This window comes from Gossypium hirsutum, chromosome D08, assembly GCF_007990345.1.
Source record: "Gossypium hirsutum isolate 1008001.06 chromosome D08, Gossypium_hirsutum_v2.1, whole genome shotgun sequence".
NCBI classification, from domain to species: Eukaryota; Viridiplantae; Streptophyta; class Magnoliopsida; order Malvales; family Malvaceae; genus Gossypium; species Gossypium hirsutum.
The window spans coordinates 41,634,046-41,658,062 of NC_053444.1; the positions used below are offsets into that span (position 1 = coordinate 41,634,046).

General features: G+C 30.9%; 1 protein-coding gene and 1 long non-coding RNA gene across 4 annotated transcripts; one reads left to right on the plus strand and one right to left on the minus strand.

Moving 5' to 3' along the window:
• The first annotated feature begins 620 nt into the window (after positions 1-620).
• Positions 621-1,411, plus strand: LOC121219806 (uncharacterized). The gene is made up of 2 exons (XR_005916707.1): positions 621-823; positions 1,153-1,411. It is a non-coding gene; the product is annotated as an uncharacterized lncRNA (long non-coding RNA).
• A 2,594-nt stretch (positions 1,412-4,005) lies between these two features.
• LOC107911355 (protein NLP6) lies at positions 4,006-9,672 on the minus strand. 3 transcript variants are annotated; one of them, XM_016839211.2, is made up of 6 exons: positions 8,974-9,672; positions 7,912-8,483; positions 7,697-7,744; positions 5,395-6,328; positions 5,163-5,285; positions 4,006-5,081 (listed from the first exon to the last, which is right to left on the minus strand). In XM_016839211.2, the coding sequence occupies exons 1-6, from the start codon at positions 9,230-9,232 to the stop codon at positions 4,138-4,140; spliced, it is 2,880 nt and encodes a 959-aa protein (XP_016694700.2). In that variant the 5' UTR covers positions 9,233-9,672; the 3' UTR covers positions 4,006-4,137. The 3 variants fall into 3 exon arrangements, with proteins under 3 accessions (XP_016694700.2, XP_016694696.2, XP_040954111.1); XM_016839207.2 differs by having other exon boundaries at positions 4,006-5,285; XM_041098177.1 differs by lacking the exon at positions 8,974-9,672 and adding an exon at positions 8,652-8,949 and having other exon boundaries at positions 4,006-5,285.
• Positions 9,673-24,017: the final 14,345 nt, after the last annotated feature.

The window sequence follows — 24,017 nt, forward strand, 5'->3', positions numbered from 1 at the left end:
AAAAAACATATTATATATGCATATATATAAAAATATAAAGTATTATTATTAAAATTTTGAAGTTAATTATATATATACGTACATGAACAAAAAAGGTATGTACAAATTATATTAAGATAATATCTAAAAACACAAAAAAATTTATAAAATTAAGTAATGAATACATAAAATAATATTATATAATAAAAGAATTTATATAAAAATTAGGTTAACTAATATATATATATACATATATATAAATACTATAACAACAAATGAAATTAATGATAATAAATCAATTAATTTAATGAAAGTGGATCTATTTTGAATTCAAACAAAATTCTAAGGGTTAATTTGAAATAAATATGCAAACGACTGAATTGAAAACCATTTAACATCAAAGGGATTATTAAAGCAATTTAACGCAAAAATCTTCTCTGGCATGTGGATTTGAATATTTAAAACGGTGTCGTTCAAACATGGATCCAATCGAAACAGAAATCCAATATAATGTATAGATTAAAATAATAATAAAAATTGAATAAAAACAATGCGAAATATAGAAGGACTCATCGCGCAAATGGACCATTGAAGCAAAACGCTCGAGTCGGAGGCTTCTGAACGGCGTCGTTTTTAAAGCTACTGAAGCATGCTTAAAACGGCGTCGTTTCCTTCACATATAGACCGAAAATAACCCTAAAACTAGCAGCCTATCATTTTCTAAGAAAAAAAACTAAAGAGCCCGAAAGGTTCTCTGCGCCGCTCCATGCCTAAGCTAACCGAAGGCCACTTTTCTTCCAACCGACCCCGATTGCAACGGAGTAGAAGGAAAGTCGGCCACCATGTAAGCTTTGACCCTCTAACTCCTATTTTCTTTTATTTTTGCACCGAATATGGAATAGATATAAAAAAATCGAAGCAGAAGAAAGAATGAAAAGAAAAAAGAAATCTGCAATCACCTTTCCAGTTTTTTTGATTTCTCTGAATTTTTTTTATTCAATATGCGTGTGTGTGTAACCACCCTACAGATTCAAAATCGGCTTTTTTATAGCCAAAAATTACAGAGAATTTTTATCTTTTTCTCTATCCTATTCGCTGTATTTTTTGTTATTGTTGCCCTTTTCTTTGCTGTTGCTATCTGTTTTGTTGCTTGTTTGTTTGTCCCTCTTGCAGGTACGGCGTACGGAGGGTGGACGTGGCGTGTGGAGGCGTCGCGCGCGTGCGATGGAGAGTAGAGAGGTGCTACTGCTGTAGCGCTGAGAGCCATTGCTGCTAGGGCTTCAGCTTCTGATTTTGCATCGTTGGGCCACATAGTAATTGGGCCACCGTTTTAGGAATTGGGTCTGGGTTAGATTTGGTTTCAATTGTATGGGTATTGGGTTGAAAACGATTTGGGCCATGTTGGGCCCATGTATTTGGACTTTGGACTTTTTAAATTTTGATTTGGTTTATTTATTACGGACCGGACAAATATTGGGCATTACAAGCCCCTCCTTGTTTTCCCATCTTTTTTATTTCTCAAATTTAATTACATATTTTATATTTTAAAATAATATTGAACAACTTATCGTATTTTTTTATTATTATTTCATCACTCACATTATTATTAAAATTTTAAGTTTAATATGCACAATTAAATTAGATTTTCTTTGATAAAATTAGAACCTACTTTAATGATTTTCATCTTTTATAATAATTCAAATAAACATTGCTAAACAAAAAGATGGGAAAACAAGGAGGGGCTAATGTTGCAATATGCCATCCGTTTTGTCGGGTGACTTTGGCCATTTGTTGGCCGGCACCACACACCTCAAAAAATAAATCTTTTTAATCAAATAAATGGTTGTCGATCATTAGTGTGCCAGCACCCAAAAAAATTCTTTTTGAAAAAAAAAATACATGGGTATTGGCCATCTAGTGTCTAAAACCCCAAAAATTATTTCTTTTAATTAAAAAATAGTGGTGCCGGCCATCTAGTTCCCATAACTCAATTTTACTGTTCATTTCAAGTCATTTAGGTAAATATTTTTTAACCAAGGTTATTTTTATAAATATTAAATTTTTTTGGGTCATATGGGTAAAATAACAGTTTAATGGTTTTGTTTTTGAGTATATATACTTCACAAGATTTGAATAACTAGAATGCTAATATAAAACTTTTCTACTCAATTTATTTACTTTATTAAATGAAGCATAAATTTATGCTATGGATGATAAATTAAGTTTGAAAGTAGATTATATGGTTTTATTTTAACATGAGACCCATATTCTGGAGTTTACTACTCAATTGCTTTCACCACAAATCAATATTTATATATTTTAGTGTTGAATCATATATATATATATATATTACAAGTTGATGCAGATAACTTACATATGAATAATTATTTTTTTAACAATTTTAAATAAATAAAATTTATTTCAAATTTTAAGTAATTAGATAAATTTTGAAAGTTTTAACCAAATCTTTTAGATAAAAAATAAATATATATAAAATTATCATAAAGATAAATAATAATATCATAAATATAAATATTAATTAATTTTTTATGTATTATTTAATTTACTAGATATATTAATTTTTAATTTTTAAAAATTTTAAAAATTTGTATATATATCGAAAATTATTTTACAAAATTAATTTAAAGAAGAGTATTTTAATTCCTTGATTTTTAACATATCCTCTTTTTTTATGGCCTTACTTTCAAATGCTTTTTTTTTATTTTCCATCTATTCTTTTTATTTTTTAATATTAAATTAAAATAAAATATATTTTAATTAATACATACAATTAAATTATGTATCGCACAAAAAAAACTAATCTAATATATTTAAGTGCCAAATATCGGTGTATTATCTAGGCGCTAAATCTAAATATTCACCTATACAGCAAGCAAGCCGTAGAACATGAGTACTTTAGGATAGAACCCTTACCTGGTCGCAATGCACTGGTTCCACCCAGGCAATCCAGAGAGAAAGTAGTTAATTATCCCACTCATCCAGTGGATCAGAAAACTTATTTTGAAGGGACAACTAGCATTCAATCATCACAAGCTGTGCCATCTAGAAATGCAATTGCCGACAACATGAGCAGTTCTGATGTAGGGAGAAATGAATTTGTAAATCGGCCTATGCCCCTCCCTCCCATGCAAATAATGCCTCAGGGCATGATGGCTTATAATTTTCCATCTCAGGCTGGAGTGGGTGGTGGAATCAATGGTGAAGCCAAAGAGGATTGGCAAGGGACTGGCCCCTAAAATAAATTTTTTTTTCATCTAGGTCATTTATAATTTATAAAATTTTGAATTAGAAAGGGTAAAATTGTACTTTGGCCTCTAAAATGATAAAAATTTGATTTAATCCTTTAAAAATTAAAAAGATATAAACTATTAAAATGGTAAATTATATTTTTACTATTATAAAAATATACAAATTAATTCTACCCAAAAAAAATTTTCTAGCTCCCCCACTTGGTAGAATGAATCCTGGAGGCATGTCAATGCAGTAGAATCTTGCTACGCAACCTCATCAGCAGCAACAATTGTGAAGGAAACAACAAGGAATAGGCATAACTGGATACTCCCCGTAGCAAAAACCATGAGGCAGGTAGACTTGAGCATCATGTTGTATTTATACACTTTCAATATAATATTAAACTTATTTCATGGAATTTTAACCACGTGATGCTTAAAGTTAATATATTAATGTAAACTTTATGATTGCTCAAGTTCTGACCATGCTTCAACATTCCAAATCTTTACATACTGTACCGTGGCCTCCCTAAGGTTTAATCTCCTTGTTCTTACTTCATGAACATTTTCTATGCTAAAGTTATTTATATTTATTGGATTGTTTCTCTTTTTTGAGGGTTTATGGATTAAACTCTTCAAAAACCTCAACTTTCTGTAGTTGCAAGGAAAAACATAGAATATTAAGGAATGCTTTGGTTCTGGGAAATGCTTTAAGATTAGCCGCTAAGTTTAGATCCAAATTGTCATATATTCAGAATGAATTGGTTGGTTAAAGTTACAATTAAGCCTCCTATCATAAAAAGAAGTTTCTTACAATTGAGAAAGCTCTTGAAACCAAAATCTGCACTTTCACTCTTCTATAATTCTATGAGTGAGAATTGCACTAACAAATATATCTACAACCTAATTATAACTCTCCTGTGCTCTCACAAGAACTCTCTAGATTGGCCATGGTGTCATGAATACACAATCTAATGATATTGTTGCCTGATGATCTTGAAACATCTATACATTCCTCAAGGTCGGCATCACATGCTATCAAAACCCATTCATTATCGTCATCCAAATACTTTATGTCGCAAGCACCCACCTCTAGCTTCAGCCTATTGGCTACTTCCTCTTTCAGTTCCAAAATGCCAGAACTCATGGAGATCCGAAATCTGATAATATCTTCTCTGTAAGTAGCCTTGATGGTCACACTCTTCGTTTCCTCTCTAGCTGTTACACGGGGTGTTGGCTGGGTAAAGGTGGACATGGCTTGCTTAAGAGCCAGATCAGAACATGGCGGTGGTGTCCAACTAGATTCTGGAAATTGCTCATTAACACCAATATCTGCTATTGGACATAGGTTTCTTAAGTCTTTTGAACTTCCAGCAGCCTCCACTAGCATACCTCCAATAGGTTCTTCAAGTTCTGCTGCCACAAGGACTTTAGGCATTGAGAACATGGCTGATATATTTGGTTCCCCTAAAAGTTGTTGAAAGGCCAACTCAGGAGACCCATGTGCTTTAAGGCATTGGTCATGGATGGAACCGAACGAAGCCTTAGTAGCAGCATTTTCAATTCCAAGGCTACCTTGGCATGAACTATAAGAAATTGGTGTCCCAGCACTCTCTTCTCTTGAGGTACTCCCTCTTCTGGATCTTTTTACCCCTTTATCAAAGTGTGATGAAAGCCCATTTTGCTGAGGGAAAGGTTCTGGGCTCAGTGTCCTCCCTCCCAGCAACTGATCTTCCACTACAACTTGTCCATTACTTTGTGGTGTCAAACAAGTTGGTGAATCATTTTTCTCACCTTTATGCTCAAAAGGTCTAGAGTTTGGTGAGTTTTGTTGATTGGACCCGTTCAAACCTGTTGGCCATGAAATAGAATCAACACCAACAGGTAGCGGACTATTGGCAAGCGAAGTTAAACCAAATGCTCCATCAGTACCATGTACAGATTCGATAACATGTTTTAGCTTAGTGAGGGAACGGTTGACTTTGTTGATCTTACGAGATGGCCACCGCGAGATCCCATGCTGCCTGCAGATGCGCTTCATTGTAGTTGGACAAACTGGAAAGAGAGAAGCTCCCTGAGTTAGTTCACTCTGATAGGTACCAAAACATTTATTCTTTTACGTAAAAATAATAATGAAAATTTATCAAAGAAAGAAGATGCATACCACCAAGGCTTTTTGCAGCATTTTTGAGACTCCCTGTAAAATACTGTTGGAGCACCTCCAAACTAATTGATTTCTCAGTTTTCCCACGCTTTCTCTCTGGTTTCTTCAAGTCTTTATTCTGTAGAGGACAATCAAGATTGTGGCTTCCGCTAGCGACAACCCTTCCTCCATGAGCTGAAGGGTCAAAATTCACAGTTAATTGTTGCTTTGAAGAATCTAATTGCAATTCTCCTTTATTGGGTGAGGTGTTATTCTTAGGTGGTGACTTCACAGGTGGAGGTATTGGAATACATTCTAGTCTTGTAACGAATCTCTCTTCTGCAGAAGCTCCAATGATTTCAATAGATCCTTCATCCTCTTCCAATTCAGCTCCAGAAGCAACCATAAGACTTTGGAAATGCTGCTTCATTGTTGTCAATATGGAACCCAATAACGCATGTTGTTCATTGCAGTCGGCAATAGCAGGGGGCAAAAAGAATTCGAGAACATAATCATCATCTCTTGTATAAGCACTCCGTAAGCAGATTGCAAAACAGCTGGTTAATTTAAACATACGAGCATAGTGTACTAAGGGATACTCAGTTTTGCAGAACTGGGTGATGTCTGAACAAAAGCATGAGTTGAGTGATAAAAATGCCCTCCCAGCAACCCCTTGACCCTTCTGTAGGTGATGCTCAAGACAAGCATCCCGAAAACCCCACATGTGAGCATCTACAACATAAAAAGCCACATCAGTTGTTGACATGCAGACTTGTCCCATGCAGCTACCATCAAAGCTTGTACAGCTTTTCTTTAGACCACCACCATGGACCAAAACCTTGCGATGCCTGCAGGGGACCCAGGTCTGAGCCAAAGGTAGTTTGTGCGTTTCACAGACCACTGTCAAAATCTCCAAAATTTCTGCCAGCGCATTTTGCCGACTTTCATTGCAAATCTGGCACATAGGGATTAGTTTGTCAGAACATGGAGCAAAAAGAACAAAACGGCTTTTTTATAAAACTAACCCCAAAAAATAATTAATTACTTAAATTACCTATTTTTTGATAAAATATGAAAATAACTTAAAATCTACCATAAAAGTTAGTGGAGCCAAAATGTTTGGCGTCACCAACATACCACGTCAGCAATCTAGATAAAAAATTAATTTTTTGGTAAAATATAAATACTAGAGAAATATTACGATTTTTGAAAATATAAGGGAACTTTATGCAATTTTACCTTTTTCTGGTGAAGCCAAATAATTTAGCGCCACCAACCCTATTCTGCTGCCTATCCTTTTTCTGATTTTTTTTATTTGTTTTACATTTTTTCCTTGTTCTGTTTTTTTTCCTTTTTCTTTTTTATTTGTTTTTCTTTATTTACTTTTTCAGTTTTTTTTTGTTTTCCTTTATTTGTTTATCATTTATTTTATAATATTTTAAATGTATATTTTAAATATTTTATAATATGATTTTTAAATTTTAATATTATAAAATATTTAAAATATATTATTTTTAAAGACATTACCTTTCAAATTTATTATTTTTTTTATAATATTTTAAATGTATATTTTAAAAATTTTAAAAATTATTTTTTAAAATAATACTTTATTTGAATATAATAATTTAAAAAATAATATTGTATTTAATAAAATACTATTTTTTAAAAATTTTAAATATAATTTAAGAAAAACGTTTGAATATCTTTAAAAATAATTTAAATAATATTAATTTAAGAATGTTTTATAATATTAAAAAAATTATATTTAAAATTCAAAAAATATTATAAAATATTTAAAATATGCATTTAAAATATTATAAAATAAATAATAAATAATAAAGAAAAACAAAAAAATCAGAAAAAGGACAAAAAAACAGAAAATGAAAAAAAAATGAGAAACAAATAAAAAAAATCAGAAAAAGGATAGCAGCAGAATAGGAGCAGAACAGGGTTGGTGCGCCAAATTATTTAACTCCATCAAAAAAAAAGTAAAATTGCTTAAAGTATCTCACATTTTTTAAAATTTAAGTATTTTCTTAATATTTATACAAGTGGTGCGCGCGCCATGTTACATGACTTCACCAAAAAATTAATTTTTTTTATTCAGATTGCTGATGTGGCATGTTGGTGGCGCCAAACATTTTAGATCATTAACTTTTATTGTAAATTTTGAGTTATTTTTGTATTTTATTAAAAAAAATAAGTTATTTAAGTAATTAATTATTTTTTAGGTTAGTTTTATAAAAAAGCCAAACAAAACAAAGAACATGTCTTTAACATCCAAATGAATTAGAGATTTGACAAGATTACAATTAAATCTCACCTGGGTGCTTGGGTAACCCAGTATTTCTGAGCTTTTTAGATTCACTGCCTGCACAAAGAACCGAGGAATCTCAGAGCATTTAAAACTAGAAATATTTTCTAAGAACCAATGATTAAGAATGAAAGAAAGTTTTATCTGCCAAAGTAGCCAATGAAGACTGATGATTTAGCAATAAACAAATAAGAAAAAGAAGTGGGTAGGGAAAGAAACCCAACCTCAAGTGCTTTGCATACTTTATCAACCTCTGGTGCATAGTTAATCTTCTGTGATGTCATTATGAGTTCGAGTACACCCACACAAGACTGTCCAGAAGGTTCAAAGACTGGCAATGCCAAAGTTCCCTGAACATTGTAATGCAGAGCATGATTAAGCCGAGAATACTCTCTGCTGGAATAATACTGTACATTTGGAGTCCATTCTGGCAATTTTTGCCGGAAAACACGGCCAGGAAGTCCAAGCTGTACATCACTCTCTCCGTCCACAGAAAACATGTACATCAAAGAAACCATCCTATACTGATGCAATCCACTGCTATGCGGGTCAAGGACGAAGGGTTGCCCCAATGTTGTTAGCACATATCGACCCCCATCCTTTACAGGTGCCCAAACCTGTGCTAGAACATGTTGTTCAGTTGATTCCTTGAAGTAACGCAACGCCCGAGTCATCCTCTCTTTAATTACACAATAACTATCTGGGTTCTCAAGGGGCAGCAATCCCAGAAATAGAGATGGCAACCCTCTATTATCATTCTCCTCCTTTGCATTTTCATTTACTGGATTCGGAGTACCTGCATTTAGTATATAACTTCAAATACAAATACACTCAGCTAAGCAATAGATGCTTGCACCAATCAAATATGTATAGTTTCTAATATGATAATATGAATTAAACCCAGAGAATTCTAAAATTCAGGTGCAAGACTGTTGAACTTGGAGGCATGACGTATTCAGCAGACCTCTTTTACTTTCTGGGGCATTGATTGGGAAACTGAGCTTTGAATCTTGAAGACCAGAAATAGACTGGCCAATTTGTGCATAAAAGTCTAGGGTCACCAATTTCTAAGAAAGTACCCAAAATTCCAAGAAAATTTAAGGGGAAAAACAATTCAACCGGGACAGAGAAAACCAAATTCAAGCTCCAAATAAACCAACGAAACCATAAAACAGCCAAAAGATAAGGGAAGAAAAAGCTAATCCAAATCAGTAAACCAAGACAAAAAGAACAACAGAAAGGAAGAAAACAGATAAGCAAAATTATCAAGTTAAAAAAGGACTAACACGTGACGAAAAGATTGTAACCAGCGGCAGCGGCAGACCCAAGCTTATCATCATCAGAGAAAGCCCATAGAGGAGAACAGGGCTGCTCAGAAGAAGAGGAGGTGACGAAAGGAGAGGTGGGGTTAGAAAGGAAAGTCAACTGATCAAACGGCCAGGAACTCTGGAGGTCCAGATCATCGAAATCCATTATTCCCTGGTGTTGTGGCTGTAGTTGTTTGGGCGGGAACGGACACGCATTGTCTTCCTCCGGCTCGCACATTTTCTGGGAAAGGAAAAACCTGAAAACAAGTTCCCTCCTTCAATAACTTTCCAGACGACGATTTCTCGTGGAGAAGGAGAATAGTTATTTTCCTCGCTTTGCTGTTTGGAAGGCGAGAAGACATGGGAAATTTCACATAATGCAATTGCTCAGATGGCACTGGTAAATAATTGCAGACAGTGATTACAATATTTTTTTTTTCTGATTTTTCTTAATTTAAAATATTTTAATTGATGGAATCCAAGCTGGGTTGTGGGCTACGCCCAGTTGCTACAATTTGGATAAAAATGTTGTAACGTGAGGAGATGATTCTCTGCACCTCTCCTCCATTATCACCACCATCCTCTTTCTTTTTTCTTTATGTATAAATTAAATATGGTTTAATTTTGCCTTCACTCCCTCTACCCTTTAGACTTTTCAATGTAATCCTCTTCTATTTTGTTCCATAAATTTGAATATATCAGATTTTAAAAATTTAAAATACTGAAATTTGAAAAGACAGAATAATTAACATATTGGACGGTGGTGATGTGTGCTTTAGAAAAGGTAGCCTATTATCTCCCAATTAATGTATATAAAAGAGTTGCTTGCATCGTCAAAGATTTCACTAAAAGTGGAGACTTTCATGCAAACGATACAAATTACAAAGCTTTCTTAATAAATCCGGCAACTTTGTGTCTAATTTTGGAAATCCAATTGGGCGACTAAAACAAAGTAATCATTTCGCAAATAATGCTAATCTTGTTTTAAATATTTGATTAGCGTTTAATAATTTATCTTACTTACATCACTGCTTCCGTTTTATAAATTAACCAAATTTGTTTAATTAATTATACACGATGATTACTATGAAATTTTCTACTAAACTTTTAGCTGTCCTTAGCACTTGCTGCTGCTGCTTTTTTAAAAATCAAGATTATGATTGATGTAGCCAGGTCCATTGCGCCACAAAATGACAGAGTTACCCCCAACAACAATTCTATTCCCAGAAAGAAAATTGGAAAATTGGCTGCTCAAAGTGATGGCATAATGGAGAAAAGCATGTCTTAAACTTGGCAATCAAATTGAGGTTGATGAGGGCTAGATGTTGAAATATAGTTTTTTTTTTTTTGGGGGGGGGGGGTGGGGTAAGGACCAAATAAAAATTCTTTATATGTTATAGGTTGGAATCTAATACTGTTGTATTTAAATTTGTTTTTATTATATGAATTATGCAAATTCATAAAAAAATGTTTTGTTCGAGAGATTTATAATTTATAAATAGGGTACAAATACAAATATATATTTGATGAATAAACCAAAGTGTGATTGGGAAATTAAAAAATGTTTCTTGAATATAGAGGTGGTATCTATTATAATATGGAAATATGATGAGATGGAGCAGTTGCTGACTCAAATTTATAATTATATTGATGGAACATTTTGTAATCGTTAAAACAAATGATTAGGGAGTTGGCCGAGGCTTTCCGAGATCGCAGCTCGCTTCACCATAAAACTAAAGGTGGGTTTGGATGGGTGATTGGGTACGGTGCGGTGCGTTTAGTTTACTTTTTGTCTCATGGTACAGTATATAATCTCACCGCCACCGCTATTTTTACACTAACCGCAGGTAAACGCACCGCCCATCCAAACTCACCCTAAATCATTAACCAATTCCATTTTTATTGATTTTCATTTATCAATCATAGTTGTAAATATTTAATTATATATTACTTAAATAATACAAATTCAATTGATAAAATAGCATATTTACTTGTATACTTATCAACATCATCAAAATCAAATTGAAGATTGAAGATTCAACCTTTAGCATATAAATGGAATAAAAAATCCAGTTCAAATTGAATTTTTATTTTTATTTTTAGCCAAAAAAAATTGAATTTTTCATTACTTTATTTTTTTTTTAAAAACCCAAATAACTGATGACCTATAAAATTAGTAACCGACGACTTGATTTTTGGATGGAAACCCTTTGTGTAATTAAGAAGATGACAAAAAGGGGCCGACATTGTAGGCCTCTCCATATCATGATAAAAGAGAAAAATAAAGAAGAAGCAAATCTGAAATAGAAGTTTGTATTGGGCATTTCTACTTTTTAGTGATTTCCAACGTAAATAGAGAGAAAAGGACGGCGGAGGCAGTTGATTTGCCACCTCCCTCTCATGCAATCCACTCATTTAACTTAGACTCCCCTAAACCACAACTCCTGCCACAACCAACCAACATCCTTAAATTCTCTACTCCATTTTTCATTTTTTATATTTTAATTTTAATGTTTAATTTGATATTTTAATTTTGTATTCTTTTAATTTTAATAAAAAAATTTTAGATCCCCAATTAATGTATCAAATGAAATATTATTTTTAAATAAGGAAAAACATTAAAGAAAGTAGTTTAATACAAAATTGGTCATTTAACTATTGCCCGTGTTTTATTTTGGTCACTGAACTTTTAATTTTTCTAATTTAGTCACTATACTATTTGAATTCAATTTTTTTGTCACCAAACATTAATAGCCTTTTATAATATGATGGAAGCGTTGACGTGGGCTTTTTTATTAGTCTAATAACAAATTTAGCTCTCTAATGTTTACACATTCTATCAAATTGATCCTAAATATAAAAAAAATTAACTCTTAATGTTCACAAAATTTGTCATTTTAGTTCAAATTGGAAAACAAATTATATATCAACACTAGAAAAATTATATTTCATCACGTCTAGTGAAACTCCAACAACTCTAATCAAATCCGCCACCAGCCACACCTCCGCCATCTTCTCCTTTGTCAACACGTTCACAATTGGATGAAAGGTGGCAACGTTCAACCTACTATTTCCCATCATAGTTTAAACCATGCGTAGCGACTCCTCAATCCTTTTGATCTTGCAAAGACGTGCAATGAGCAAATCGAACGCATGCTTGCATGTAAGGCCTTTGTCTAAACAAGATAAGGTTTGGACAAAAGGGTTGAGGATCGAGAGAGAAGATTCTGTATTGGTGGTGAAGCTGAAGGTTTTGATGGTGTTGAAACACTCATCTTTTATGTGCTTATTGAGGAGGTAGCCTACCGTCGCCATATATTCATTTCAGCCAACTTTGTGAACCTTCTTGGTGTAGTTGCCTGATATGGGCTCGTTAGGTCAAATGGGCCCAGACAGAAGAGATGTGTGTAGAGAATGAGCAAAGGATAGATTAGGGATGAGGGGATTGGTTGTTGAGTTTTTGGAGAATAGACATGTTATTACAGATGAAAATTTGAGAAATAAAGGTTTGGGTGTTGGGGTTTTTTAAATTTACAAAATATTAAAAATTAAAATTTGAGGGCTAAATTGTTGAATATTGTAGAACTTGAACTAACATGACAAATTTTATAAACATCAATGGTTAAAATTTGTTATTAGATCAATAAAAAAAGCCTATGTTAGCACTTCCGTCAAATTCCAAGCGGCTTTTAACATTCAGTGACCAAAAAATTTGATTTTGAATAGTTTAGTGACTAAATTAAAAAAAATTAAAAGTTTAGTGACCCAAATAGAACACGAACAATAGTTTAGTAACCATTTGTATACTTTACCCTATTTTTAAATGGATAGTTTTTTAGAGAAGTTGATAGGTTTTTTCCTTAAGTTACAATTTGACCTTTGAACTATACCTTCTTTTTTTTTTCCATTTTGGTTTCTAATTTTTTTTTCATCTTATTTTGATTTCTAAATTATTATTTTTATCCAAAAAGAAAATTATTGAAATCCACTAAGAATTTGCCACATATCACGTTATTATCGATAACGGTTGTTTATCTAGGAATGGTTAATATATATTGCCCCTTGAATTTGTCCATATTAATATATATTTAGGTGAACTTGTCTAAGTTCTTTCTCAATGTAAAATAAATTTTATAATTTTTTATAAATTTATAAAATTTTGCTTTTCTATTAGGGTTTATTGCGTGTTATGATATGAGGTTATCACGTATCATTTTTTATTAGTTATCAATGTCATGTCAACAAATTTTAATGACATTACTATAGAGATAACAAATTATGTGATAAAATCTAAGTTTAGGTACCAATTAGGCTCTTAAAATGTTAGATACCAACTAAGTATAAATGGATAAATTCAGAGGGCAATATATATTAATCCTATTGGGATAAAAAAATATGATAAATGATTGTTTAAGAATCAAAATGGGACAAAATGATAAAATTTCGTAGTCTAAATCATGACTTTAAATTTTTTAGGGAAATAGTTTTTTTTGAACAAAAACATTATATAAAAAATTTAAATGATTTCATTACCGTTATAATAGTATATTAATTGGTGACACGAATTCAATAAGCGACTTTGTATTGATAGAAAAGTAAAGATAACAAAATATGCAGTGCAAAGTCTAACGACAGAAAATGTGATGCATTAATTAGACAATGATTAAAATATATATATTCACCGCATCAATTGTTGAAATAAGAAATCATTAAGGAGGAACCAAGAAGAAAAAGAAGTGGTGGGAGAGTGGTTCACCCTTGTTGGGCGGAGAATGGTAAAGGAAGGAGATGAGAGGAATAAAATATAAAGAGCGTCATATTGGGAAAAAGGGGTTCAAGAGATGCTTTTGATGAAGATGAAAGAGGAACCTAAAAGGACTTCCCCTTTGACCTAATCCCAAGAAGGATATATATATAATGATTTTGTGCATCAAATGTTCCGTGGTGGGGTAATGCTAATATAATATTCACCTTCCCACTCCCACTTTCAATCCACTTGTCTCCAACCCAGTTGCTTCCACGTCCACCTTTACCATTGGCCTTTTTCGTCATCCATGATTCACTTGCTTCAAATTCAATTTTCCTTTCGGGTTTTCAGGGAAAAAAATTGTTAATGTAAGACGCTCTTTTTGGACCATTTTTATTTGCATGGTTAGAGATTTTAAAGGATGTGGATGAGAACTGTGGTGTTTGCATTTTCAAGTTGAAGAAAATCCCAATCTTCCGAACCCAAAATTTTTGAAAGAAAGATGTGAAAGGAACAATGTTCACTTTTGCATTACGACATTGTCTTGGTTTTTTTGTTTCTATTAGTGAACAATTGAAAACAATTAATCTGATTGGTATAATAATTTATTAAACTTAATTGATAAACTAATTATCCACATTTAAAATCACTTCTAATATAAATTATTAACCTATAAAATTTTATTTTCATATTCAAAATTTTTTTAAAAAAATTGACGAACAAACACATATATATATTTTGAAATAAAAACTCTTACGTAAGATTGATAACTTGGTTGATTCAAAGGCATAAAATTGCAAAAAAATAAAATAAAATTATAGAACAATAGACATCAAAAAGATTAGTCAGCGTTAAATATAGAAAAAAAAGAGATCCAGTGACATGATAAAATGAAGAAAAACTTTTGTATTAAATACAAATCCCAAGTCAACCAATCTTTAATTCGAAAACTTACAATCTTTTATACTAGTGATATTTTACTATAAAAAGTCCCTCCATAATTAATTGGGTTCTCAATTAAAAATACAATCAATCATATCCTTGTTAACTGCTGACACGTGGTAGTTAACATGAAAATTTTCATGACGTGAAGGATTTTATTGTTTTTTAATTATTTTAGGAGGACTTAATTGATTTTTAGAGATTATATAAAATTCTCAAAAATTATAAAAATAATAAAAAATTATAATAGGGGTAGTAGTTTAAATTTTTATAACATTTAATAAAATTTAATAACTTATATAAATTTTTAAGAAAATTATGATATTTTAGTAATTTCTAATCATTTTTTAAACTTTTTAATAAAAATTACTACTTATTTTTTGGTTTCCCACATATGCTACCCTACATCATATGTCATAAACCATCCTTATCAACGTTGATGGATCACCTCTCTTCAACCAAAATCATTACTTACCTTAAACCACCAAACACTAAATTCATTATCTCTCAAACCCTTCACTCGACAGCCTATTCAAGTCAAATTATCATCGCACTTCAAGCAGCCATTACAATCTAATCCAAACCTTAAAAAAATAGAAAGTTTATATGATTTTCTTATATTTTTTAAATTTTTACAAATTTTTATACTTTTAATTAGTTTTTTTATATTTTTTATTAATTTTTATATTTTTATCATTTTAATTATTTTTATATAAGTTTCTATCATTTCTAATTTTTTTATAATATTTATTTAATACCTTCAATTTTCAGAACATATTAATAATATTTTATAATATTTAATAGTTTTATAATTTATTAAAATTTTATGATATTTGATCATTTTAATAGATTTTCTATAAATTTCAAAATTGTATAATATTTTAATAATTTTTGGGCTAAAGTTTTAGAATAATTTTAATATTTTTATTTTCATTTTAATTATTTTTATATAAATTTCTATAATTTCTAAAATATTTTAATCACTTTTTAAAGAATTTTTATATAACTCGATTAGGCTCTTTTAAAATAATAAAAAAATTAATTAAGCTTTCCACGTCAGTCACCATGTTAATAAAATTTTCATGTCAACTATCACGTTAACAGTTAACAGCCCATTAGGGGTCTTAACAGAAGTGACAATTCGAAAGGAGCAATTGATGGTTATTTTTGGATTAAGGGTCCAATTGATTGCACTTTTCAACTAGGGGCGCAATTGATTTTCGAATTATATTCGAGGTGCTTTTTTAGTACTTTAGCCTTCCATCAATAATGATGAAAATTATTAGTTAAATATATTTATTATTAAAGGATCCAACTACACTGGTGTAAAACTAAAGTGATTTTAAATTCTTTCGTGATTTTGTAGACAAATAATGTTTTAATGACCCAATTGCTAAATTTATCGACATATTTGAACTTCTCAGTTGTTATGCAAATAAATTTTCGAACTGATCTGATATATCTATCACATCGATAAAAACAGTGTGTATATATAATAGTTGAATTGTTAAAATATTAATTGTAAAAGAATATAAGTGTGAAACTACATTTAATTTATACATCCCTCCTCTTTATTATTTAATGATTATTTTTATCAAATTTATTCAAAATTTACATACCTAATTTATATGAAATACAACTATTGAATAGAATAAAAAATTAATCACATAAAATATTAGGAAAGTAGGTGCAATTATTTGGATCAGAAAGACTTCTCCAATAGTTTGGGGTCAACTAAACAGCCTGAGATATACAATTGAATTTAATGAGCTAAACAACTATTATATAACCCCCCCCCCCCGAAAAAAAAAAATCTGATTATGTAAAATAATAAAGGTTATATTAAGGATGGGTCAATCTTTGCCTAACTGGAATCAATCTTTTGATTTGATGCATCGGTACCACCGGGTGGTCCAATTTTCATATTTTGAACCTATATGTACAATTTGTTTAGACTTTTCCAGGACCTTCGAGAGAAGACCCGTTAAATTCCTATTATCTGATGTAGATAATAACTAGTTTTTTCTCCCCTATAAATCATTAAAATATAATATATTTGGAATCCCATGGTTTGATGATCAACCTAATATTTCAAACACGGTCTAGACGTTATGGTTGAATCTGGAGGAATTACATTAGTTTGTTTAAAAGTCTTGTTTAAATCAAACTTAATTGTGCATTTCAAAAGCATAAAACTTGACAAAAACTCTCACAGACGTTCAGAAAAGCTTAAGTTCGAAAACACTTATTTCAAGTCCCGAAATTTATTTCAAGTTTGTTTACTTCACAAATATTGATTTTGAGCGAACCTCTTCTGGTTAATGCTAACATTTCTTAAAAACTATTTATTTATTTACAGAAAAATACCTAAAGGTTTACTTAATTTGTAGCGGAAAACTTTTCACAGTTTTAATTCTGAAAATCGAATTCTAATTTATTAGCTTGTATAATTTTGCAGTTTACGTTAAAACTTCCAAAAACCAACGAAGAAAACTAAAACAAAACACAACCCAAAAACAAAATATAGCTTCAAAAATTCGAGAACAAATTTTGTATTGTAAATCACCATATTTACTTAGCCGAAACAATCCAAGCTCCTGCACGCCGTCCGATCCTAAGTCGAAGGTTCACCTGAAACGTATACACAAACAAGTGAGTTAGAAACCCATTGTGTGATCTAACCCACAAAAAGAAATTTTACTATGGTTTTGCATATACAATAAGCAACTCATAATTTCATAACATACTACATATCAAAGCATATCATAAATCAAAACAAAGCTCAACATATATTGAAACATATCTTATCATACCAGAGCATATCATAAATTAAACCATATCAATTCATATCATATCATATCAGATCATATCATATCATATCATACAAAATCATACCCCCATCCACTACACACCATCTCCGACCAGCCAATCACACCAAATAGGACTACAAGAGTCCATCCATCCAATCACACCACTATATATGGCGGTGTGCAACTCACATAATTGCAACTAAGCTGCCATATACATAAATTTGCGATCTAGCCTCTATAATTGCAGTATAAACTGCCATAGAACACTTTCTCCATCATATCATAACCCACCTCAATGCATATACAAAGTCACGTTACATACATACATATCACATAGGTTGTATGGCATGCATACATAGATAGATGTTATACAAAGCGTAACATAACACATAACTTATACAAATCATAGCATAACATATTACATAGTCGAATCAGATAGCTTGTCAAAACATATAACAAAATACGTATAATACACAAGCTTAACTCACGTACCTACTTATAGCAAATCATAACACATTATTATACTTACCGAAACTTATTTAACATACCTCCAACACTTACTCATGTTTGTTTACTGAAACTAACGTTTTCCTGGGCCTACATAATGCCCATGGACCTAATTTTTGAGTTTCGTAATCGGCTCCTAATTGGGCCTCAAAGTTGTCCCAAAAGGCCCACATGGCCCAAAACCTAGCCTGTGTCTACACGATTTCACACGGCTGTGTGCCCCACATAGCCTACCAACAGGCCTGCATGATTTCACATGACCGTGTGCCCCGCACGGCCTACCCACACGACCGTGTGCTCCACAGGCCTACCAAACGACTATGTGATGCACACGGTCTACCACATGGCCTGGCACACAACCGTGTGGCATTGGGAAGTTTCGAAAATATCTCATGTTTTGTGAATTTCTCGAGTTTCGAGTAGGGGTGAGCATTCGATCGAATCGAATTGAATCGAATAAAAAATTTTCGAGTTAATCGAGTTTTCAAATCTCATTTTATCATCCTAACTTTATTTGAAGTTTTCTCGAATCGAGTCGAGTGAAATGGAATTCGAATCGAATCGAATCGAATATATTTGTTCGAGTTAAATTTTAAAAAATAATTTTGGGTCCTTGTAACCACCGTCACCCATCGTAATAAAATTTGTCCACCTTAATCAAATTTTTTATTAACTTTCATCACCTCATAATTTATTTATTAATTTTTTATATACTGGTTAGCTTCTTTGCTTGCTTAGTTGTTTCAATTATCTTCAGATTCTTGTCACTATGTATTTTGGAATTAAAAAATATATTAAATATAAAAATATGATTTTTTAGTAAAAGTTATTTTAAAAATAAAATGTGAAATTGATACCAAAATAAAATTTTAACACGAATATTTTATGGCATAATTAATAATTCAATTTTAATATAAATATTCAATATGACTAAACAATTCAATAATATAAATAATATAAAATGTGAAATTTAATTTAATAATATAAATAGTAGATATAAATAAAATTATTACTATTTATGTTTAGTGATTTTTTTTGGATAATTTTGATTTTTTATTTGAGAGTAATGGGTGAGAAGTAAAAGTTTAGGGGGAAAATAAAAAGTTTTGGGGAATAAAAGTTTGAGGGAAAGTAAATAGGGGGAGTAAAATTTTGGAGGAAAAATATTAAAAAAAATTAGAGGGGGGAGGGTTTGGGGTAGATGGGAAGGGAATAAAAGTTTTAGGGGAAAAGTGGGAGGGAGTAAAAATTTTGGGGGAAAATAAAAGGTTTGAGGGTTTTTGGGAGTAAAATTTTGAGAAAAAGTAAATGAGAGAGTAAAATTTTGGTGGGAAATAGATTTTGGGTAGATTAGGGGGTTGGGAGGGGAGGGGAGTAAAAGTTTTGGGGGGAAAGTGGGAATGAGTAAAAGTTTTGAGGGAAAAGTAAAAAAAGTTTGGGAGTTTGGGGTAAAAATGTAAAATATTATAGTTTGATATTCGAGTTATTTGAATTATTCAAGTTATTCGAATTCGAAAACTCAACTCGATTCAAACTCGAGTTGAAATAGGCACACGGGCACTTACTGCACATGCACCACGTTGAAATAGCGATTACACTACTAGAGGGTTTTTATTCTCCCACCATTTGCCTGGTTTAACATCATGAAAATGCTTTACGCAATGCAGAACGAAAACTAAGCATTAATTATTCAAAACTTGCTCAAGAATGAACTAAAACTTAATAATAGAAAATAGAATGATACTACTTACACGAATCTTGGATTAAAACCGAAAACAAAGAGTCAAAAAGTTTAATCCTTCAGCACTTAATGGAAGCAAAAAAAAAACAAAAGAATCCGTCATGAAGAAGAACAAAAAGAAATGAAACTCCAAAAAGAAAATAAAGAAAAACATTAAGGGAAAGGAAAAAAAGGTGAAAACTGAAAGGGGAAAGTGAGGATATTTTTATTTATTAAAAATCAACTACTTCCCCCCACTAATCTCACTAACTCCTATCACTATCCACATTAGATTTTTCTTCCAAATTTAAAACAAAAATAATTGTTCCACTTTACATATGCAGGGATTTGAACATAAGATTAAAGGGTAAGCTGAAGCCTTACCATTAAACCAGCAGACTCATTTTGTTATAACTTGTACAGAAATAAGATTTAAGCCAAAAGACTAGGGATATGAATTGAACTAGAAATTAATAAAATCTCAAGGAAAGAAATTTAAACATAAGATCTCTTGCACACAAACATAACACTTAACCACTGAACCAAATCAATTTACTTAACATAATTTTCACAATCAAAACTAAATATCCGGATGAGACCACTCTTGGTTTCACTAACCCAATTTCTTTTAACTCGGTTTTTGGGATGTGACAGTTGGGGTGTTCACCACATCAAGTGTGACCTGAATTTGAGTCGTGTTAATTGTGTCGCTGTTAGGGCTTTACCTTCATCTTGTAATTTACCAAAAAAAATATTTATATTATTATAAATATAATTTTTGCTTTAATTATGAAAAAAATTGAGAGATAAAACTATTATAATATGTAGATATACAATCAATTATTTAGAATCTTAGGGTCTATTTGTTTGACTGAAAATGATTTCCGAAAAATAATTTCTAGAAAATGACTTATTTTTCTGGAAAAATTAATATTTTTTGGTGTTTAGATGAATCTGTGTAATATATTTTCTGTTGTTTGGCAGATTTCCTGAAAATATTTAATAAAAGTTGTTTTAAATAAAACAAACATACATTTGAGAATTTATTGTCTTTTCATTGTTTAATTGAGTTTATTTTATGTTTATTAAATTTGTACTTTACATTGTTTTTGTATATATTGCAATGATTTATTTATAATTAAATACATCAAATTAAATATATAATAGTACTCAATTATTAAGCTAGAATATTAATAGTCATAAATTGAAAACAACCAAAGCAAATAGATGATTCCTAATTGTGTTATAAAAAAACAAAAAAACAAAGATTGAATAATAATAAATTAGCTTCCAAATCACAATTAGTACTACAAATTAATAATATTATCCAAATGCATAATTAGTAGTACACCACATGATGACTACAATATTGTCCAAGTGCATTACTAGTATTACACAACATAATTAGTACTACACCACATTAAAACATCAATATATTTAACCTTGAGAAATTTTTTGAAGCCAAATTTTTCTATGCTTCATACTTTTAGCCAAGAAAGCTTTAGCCTCGGATTCACGACCCACAAGATAATCAAACACAGTACAAAGGAAGTCATCATCAAATCCTTTCACCTCCATTGACATCACTTCTCTATAAAGATGTGGTGTCTTATTGTAACAGCCCGATTTTGAGTCTAGTCGGAATAGTGGTTTTTGGACCACAAATCTGACGAGGAAAAATGTAATGGCCTGAATTTTCAGAGGTGTCGGAACAGTGATTCGAGATTACTAAATTTGAAAATGAGTAGAAAATATTATTAATTTAGTGAGTATAAGTTAAATGTGAAGTTAGGAAAATTTTTGAAATAGTGAATAGTGCACTAGAAATAAATATTAAAATAATTAGAATAAAAAAATGAGGTATCGAGACCTCAGAGATTTTAAACCGAGCCATAAATATTTTTATAAATATTTATGGAGTGTTAAAAAGTTAGTATTAAAGTTTCGTTAAGAAATTTTAAAGTTTCGATAATTAATTGAACAAAAAGGACTAAATTGTAATAAATACAATTATGGGAAATGATTAAATAGCTTAAATGATAAAAGGAAGAGGGCTTAAAAGGAAAATAGACCTTGGGTCTATTTGGGCTGGAAGGTACAAAATCAGCAAGAAAATAAGGAGAATTAAGGGAAAAATTGGAATATTACAAAATTTACTTAATAAAGCTAGGATTGAAGTGAAATTATCTAGATTTCTCTTTATTTTTCTACATTCTCATCAGCTAAAACACCATAGAAGGGTTTCCTTAAGCTGATTATTCATATTTTTACTACAAGTAAGTTCAATTCTTGATTATTTCTTGAAATTTTTGTGTTTTTGTGACTTTTACAACTAGGCTCACTTGTTGTATTCATTAGTTTTTGATTCTATGAAAGAAGTTGAAAGTTACTATGAATACATGCTGGAAGTATATGATGATTTAGCATGGAATTAGAGCTTAAATTGTTCATATGCTGATTTTATTGAAAGAATTGAATAGAAAGTGAATGTTTGGGACCTAATAGTAAAAGAGTTTGAAGTTAGGGTTTTATGTGGAAATTTTGAATTTCAATAGTTGTGAAATAACTTATAATGTCTAGGTAAAGTACTAATTGAGAAAAAAATTAGCTTAATTGAGGGGTTAATTGAGCAAGGACTGAATTGTATGAACTGTGAAATTTGGGGAAAAATGGAAATCAACATTTTGCACTAAAACAGTTTTGGACAGCAGTAGTGGTTTAACTTTGAAAAATCACCAAAAATTTTGGAAATTTAATTAGAGGGTGAATAAATACAAAATTAAAACTTATTGAGTCTAGTTTCTCATAGAATAAATGGTGTAAGTAATTAAATTGTAAATTATGAGATATAATAAATTTTGTGAGACAATGTCAGAATGATTTTGGGTTCCCCTATTCTGAATTTGAAAAATCATCAAAAATTTAAGAAAAATAATTATGAGTTATAATTTATATGTTTAGAATCCTTAATGAGTCTATTTCAAATAAAACAAACAGAAATATCATCTGAATTCTGTACAATTAGATAATTCCTTTTTAGTGAAGAGTGGTTGGAATTGTCAGACAGCGAAACAAGGGAAACTTTAAAGAATAAACTGTACTATTTGGATGAACCAAAAATTCTGAAAATTTTATGGTAAGAATATATATGAGTCTAGTTTTAGGGAAAATTAATGAATCTTAATTTGGAGCTCTGTAGCTCCGGATAAAAATAATTTAGTGACTCTGACTCGGATAAACAACTTTGAATATACAAGTGAGTGAATAGTGAAATTATAGTTAATGTTGTTTAAGTGTGTTATACACATTAAGGATGTGGAATGGAGAGGATGAGGAGGAAAATTGGGAAATATATGAATGATTTGTGTATAATTGGTCATATGCTTGATTATAAGTTATAAACGATGAAATAGAAATGATGCTTATATTTGTGCATTATTGGTCATGGTTTAAGCTCATGTGTGAAAATAAAGTTTCATAGTATGTGTGTATGGTATATTCGGTATATGATTTGGCATGAAATAATGTCATGAATGGTTTATGAATTAACACATGTTGGTAAGCGTGATACATGAATAAATGTTGTGCTCATCCATGCTTATAATGCTTATGCTATATGTGTATTTGGCTAACATATTTGGTGTACATGCTTAAGCTTTGGCCAAGTAGTGGCTAAATTATGCCACGTTAAATTTATAAGTTATGCACTAAAATGGTAAGTGCCTAATTGAAAATATGCTTGTGATCATGAAAAGGGTGGTAAGGTTTAAATTATGTAATCTCTAGTGAAATGGTTTATCATGTGGTTAGTTCAAAAAAAAAAGAGTTATGTTTAAATACACTAGCTTGCGACTATGGTTGATGATATGTTTATATCTTGTGTGATGTACATAGGAAACGAGTGTGGAAAGGTAATGAAATAGTAAGTTCATATGGCTGAAATTTAATGATTAAATGTTAATTTCATGAATTATATAGTATATGATGATATACATTTGTTGATGGATTGAGAATAAAATAAAAAAGCGAAAACCGAATAAATGATCAAATTGAGTGGAACGCTGGATTTGAGTACTTCTGATCAGTGACAAGTGATAAGTAGTAGCTTCAGCTGCACTTATCTGATCAATGACAAGTGACAAGTGATAAGTAGTAGCTTCAGCTACGCTTATCTGATTAGTGACAAGTGACAAGTGATAAGTAGTAGCTTTAGCTACCCTTATCTGATCAGTGACAAGTGACAAGTGATAAGTGGTAGCTTTAGCTACACTTATTTGATCAGTGACAAGTGATAAGT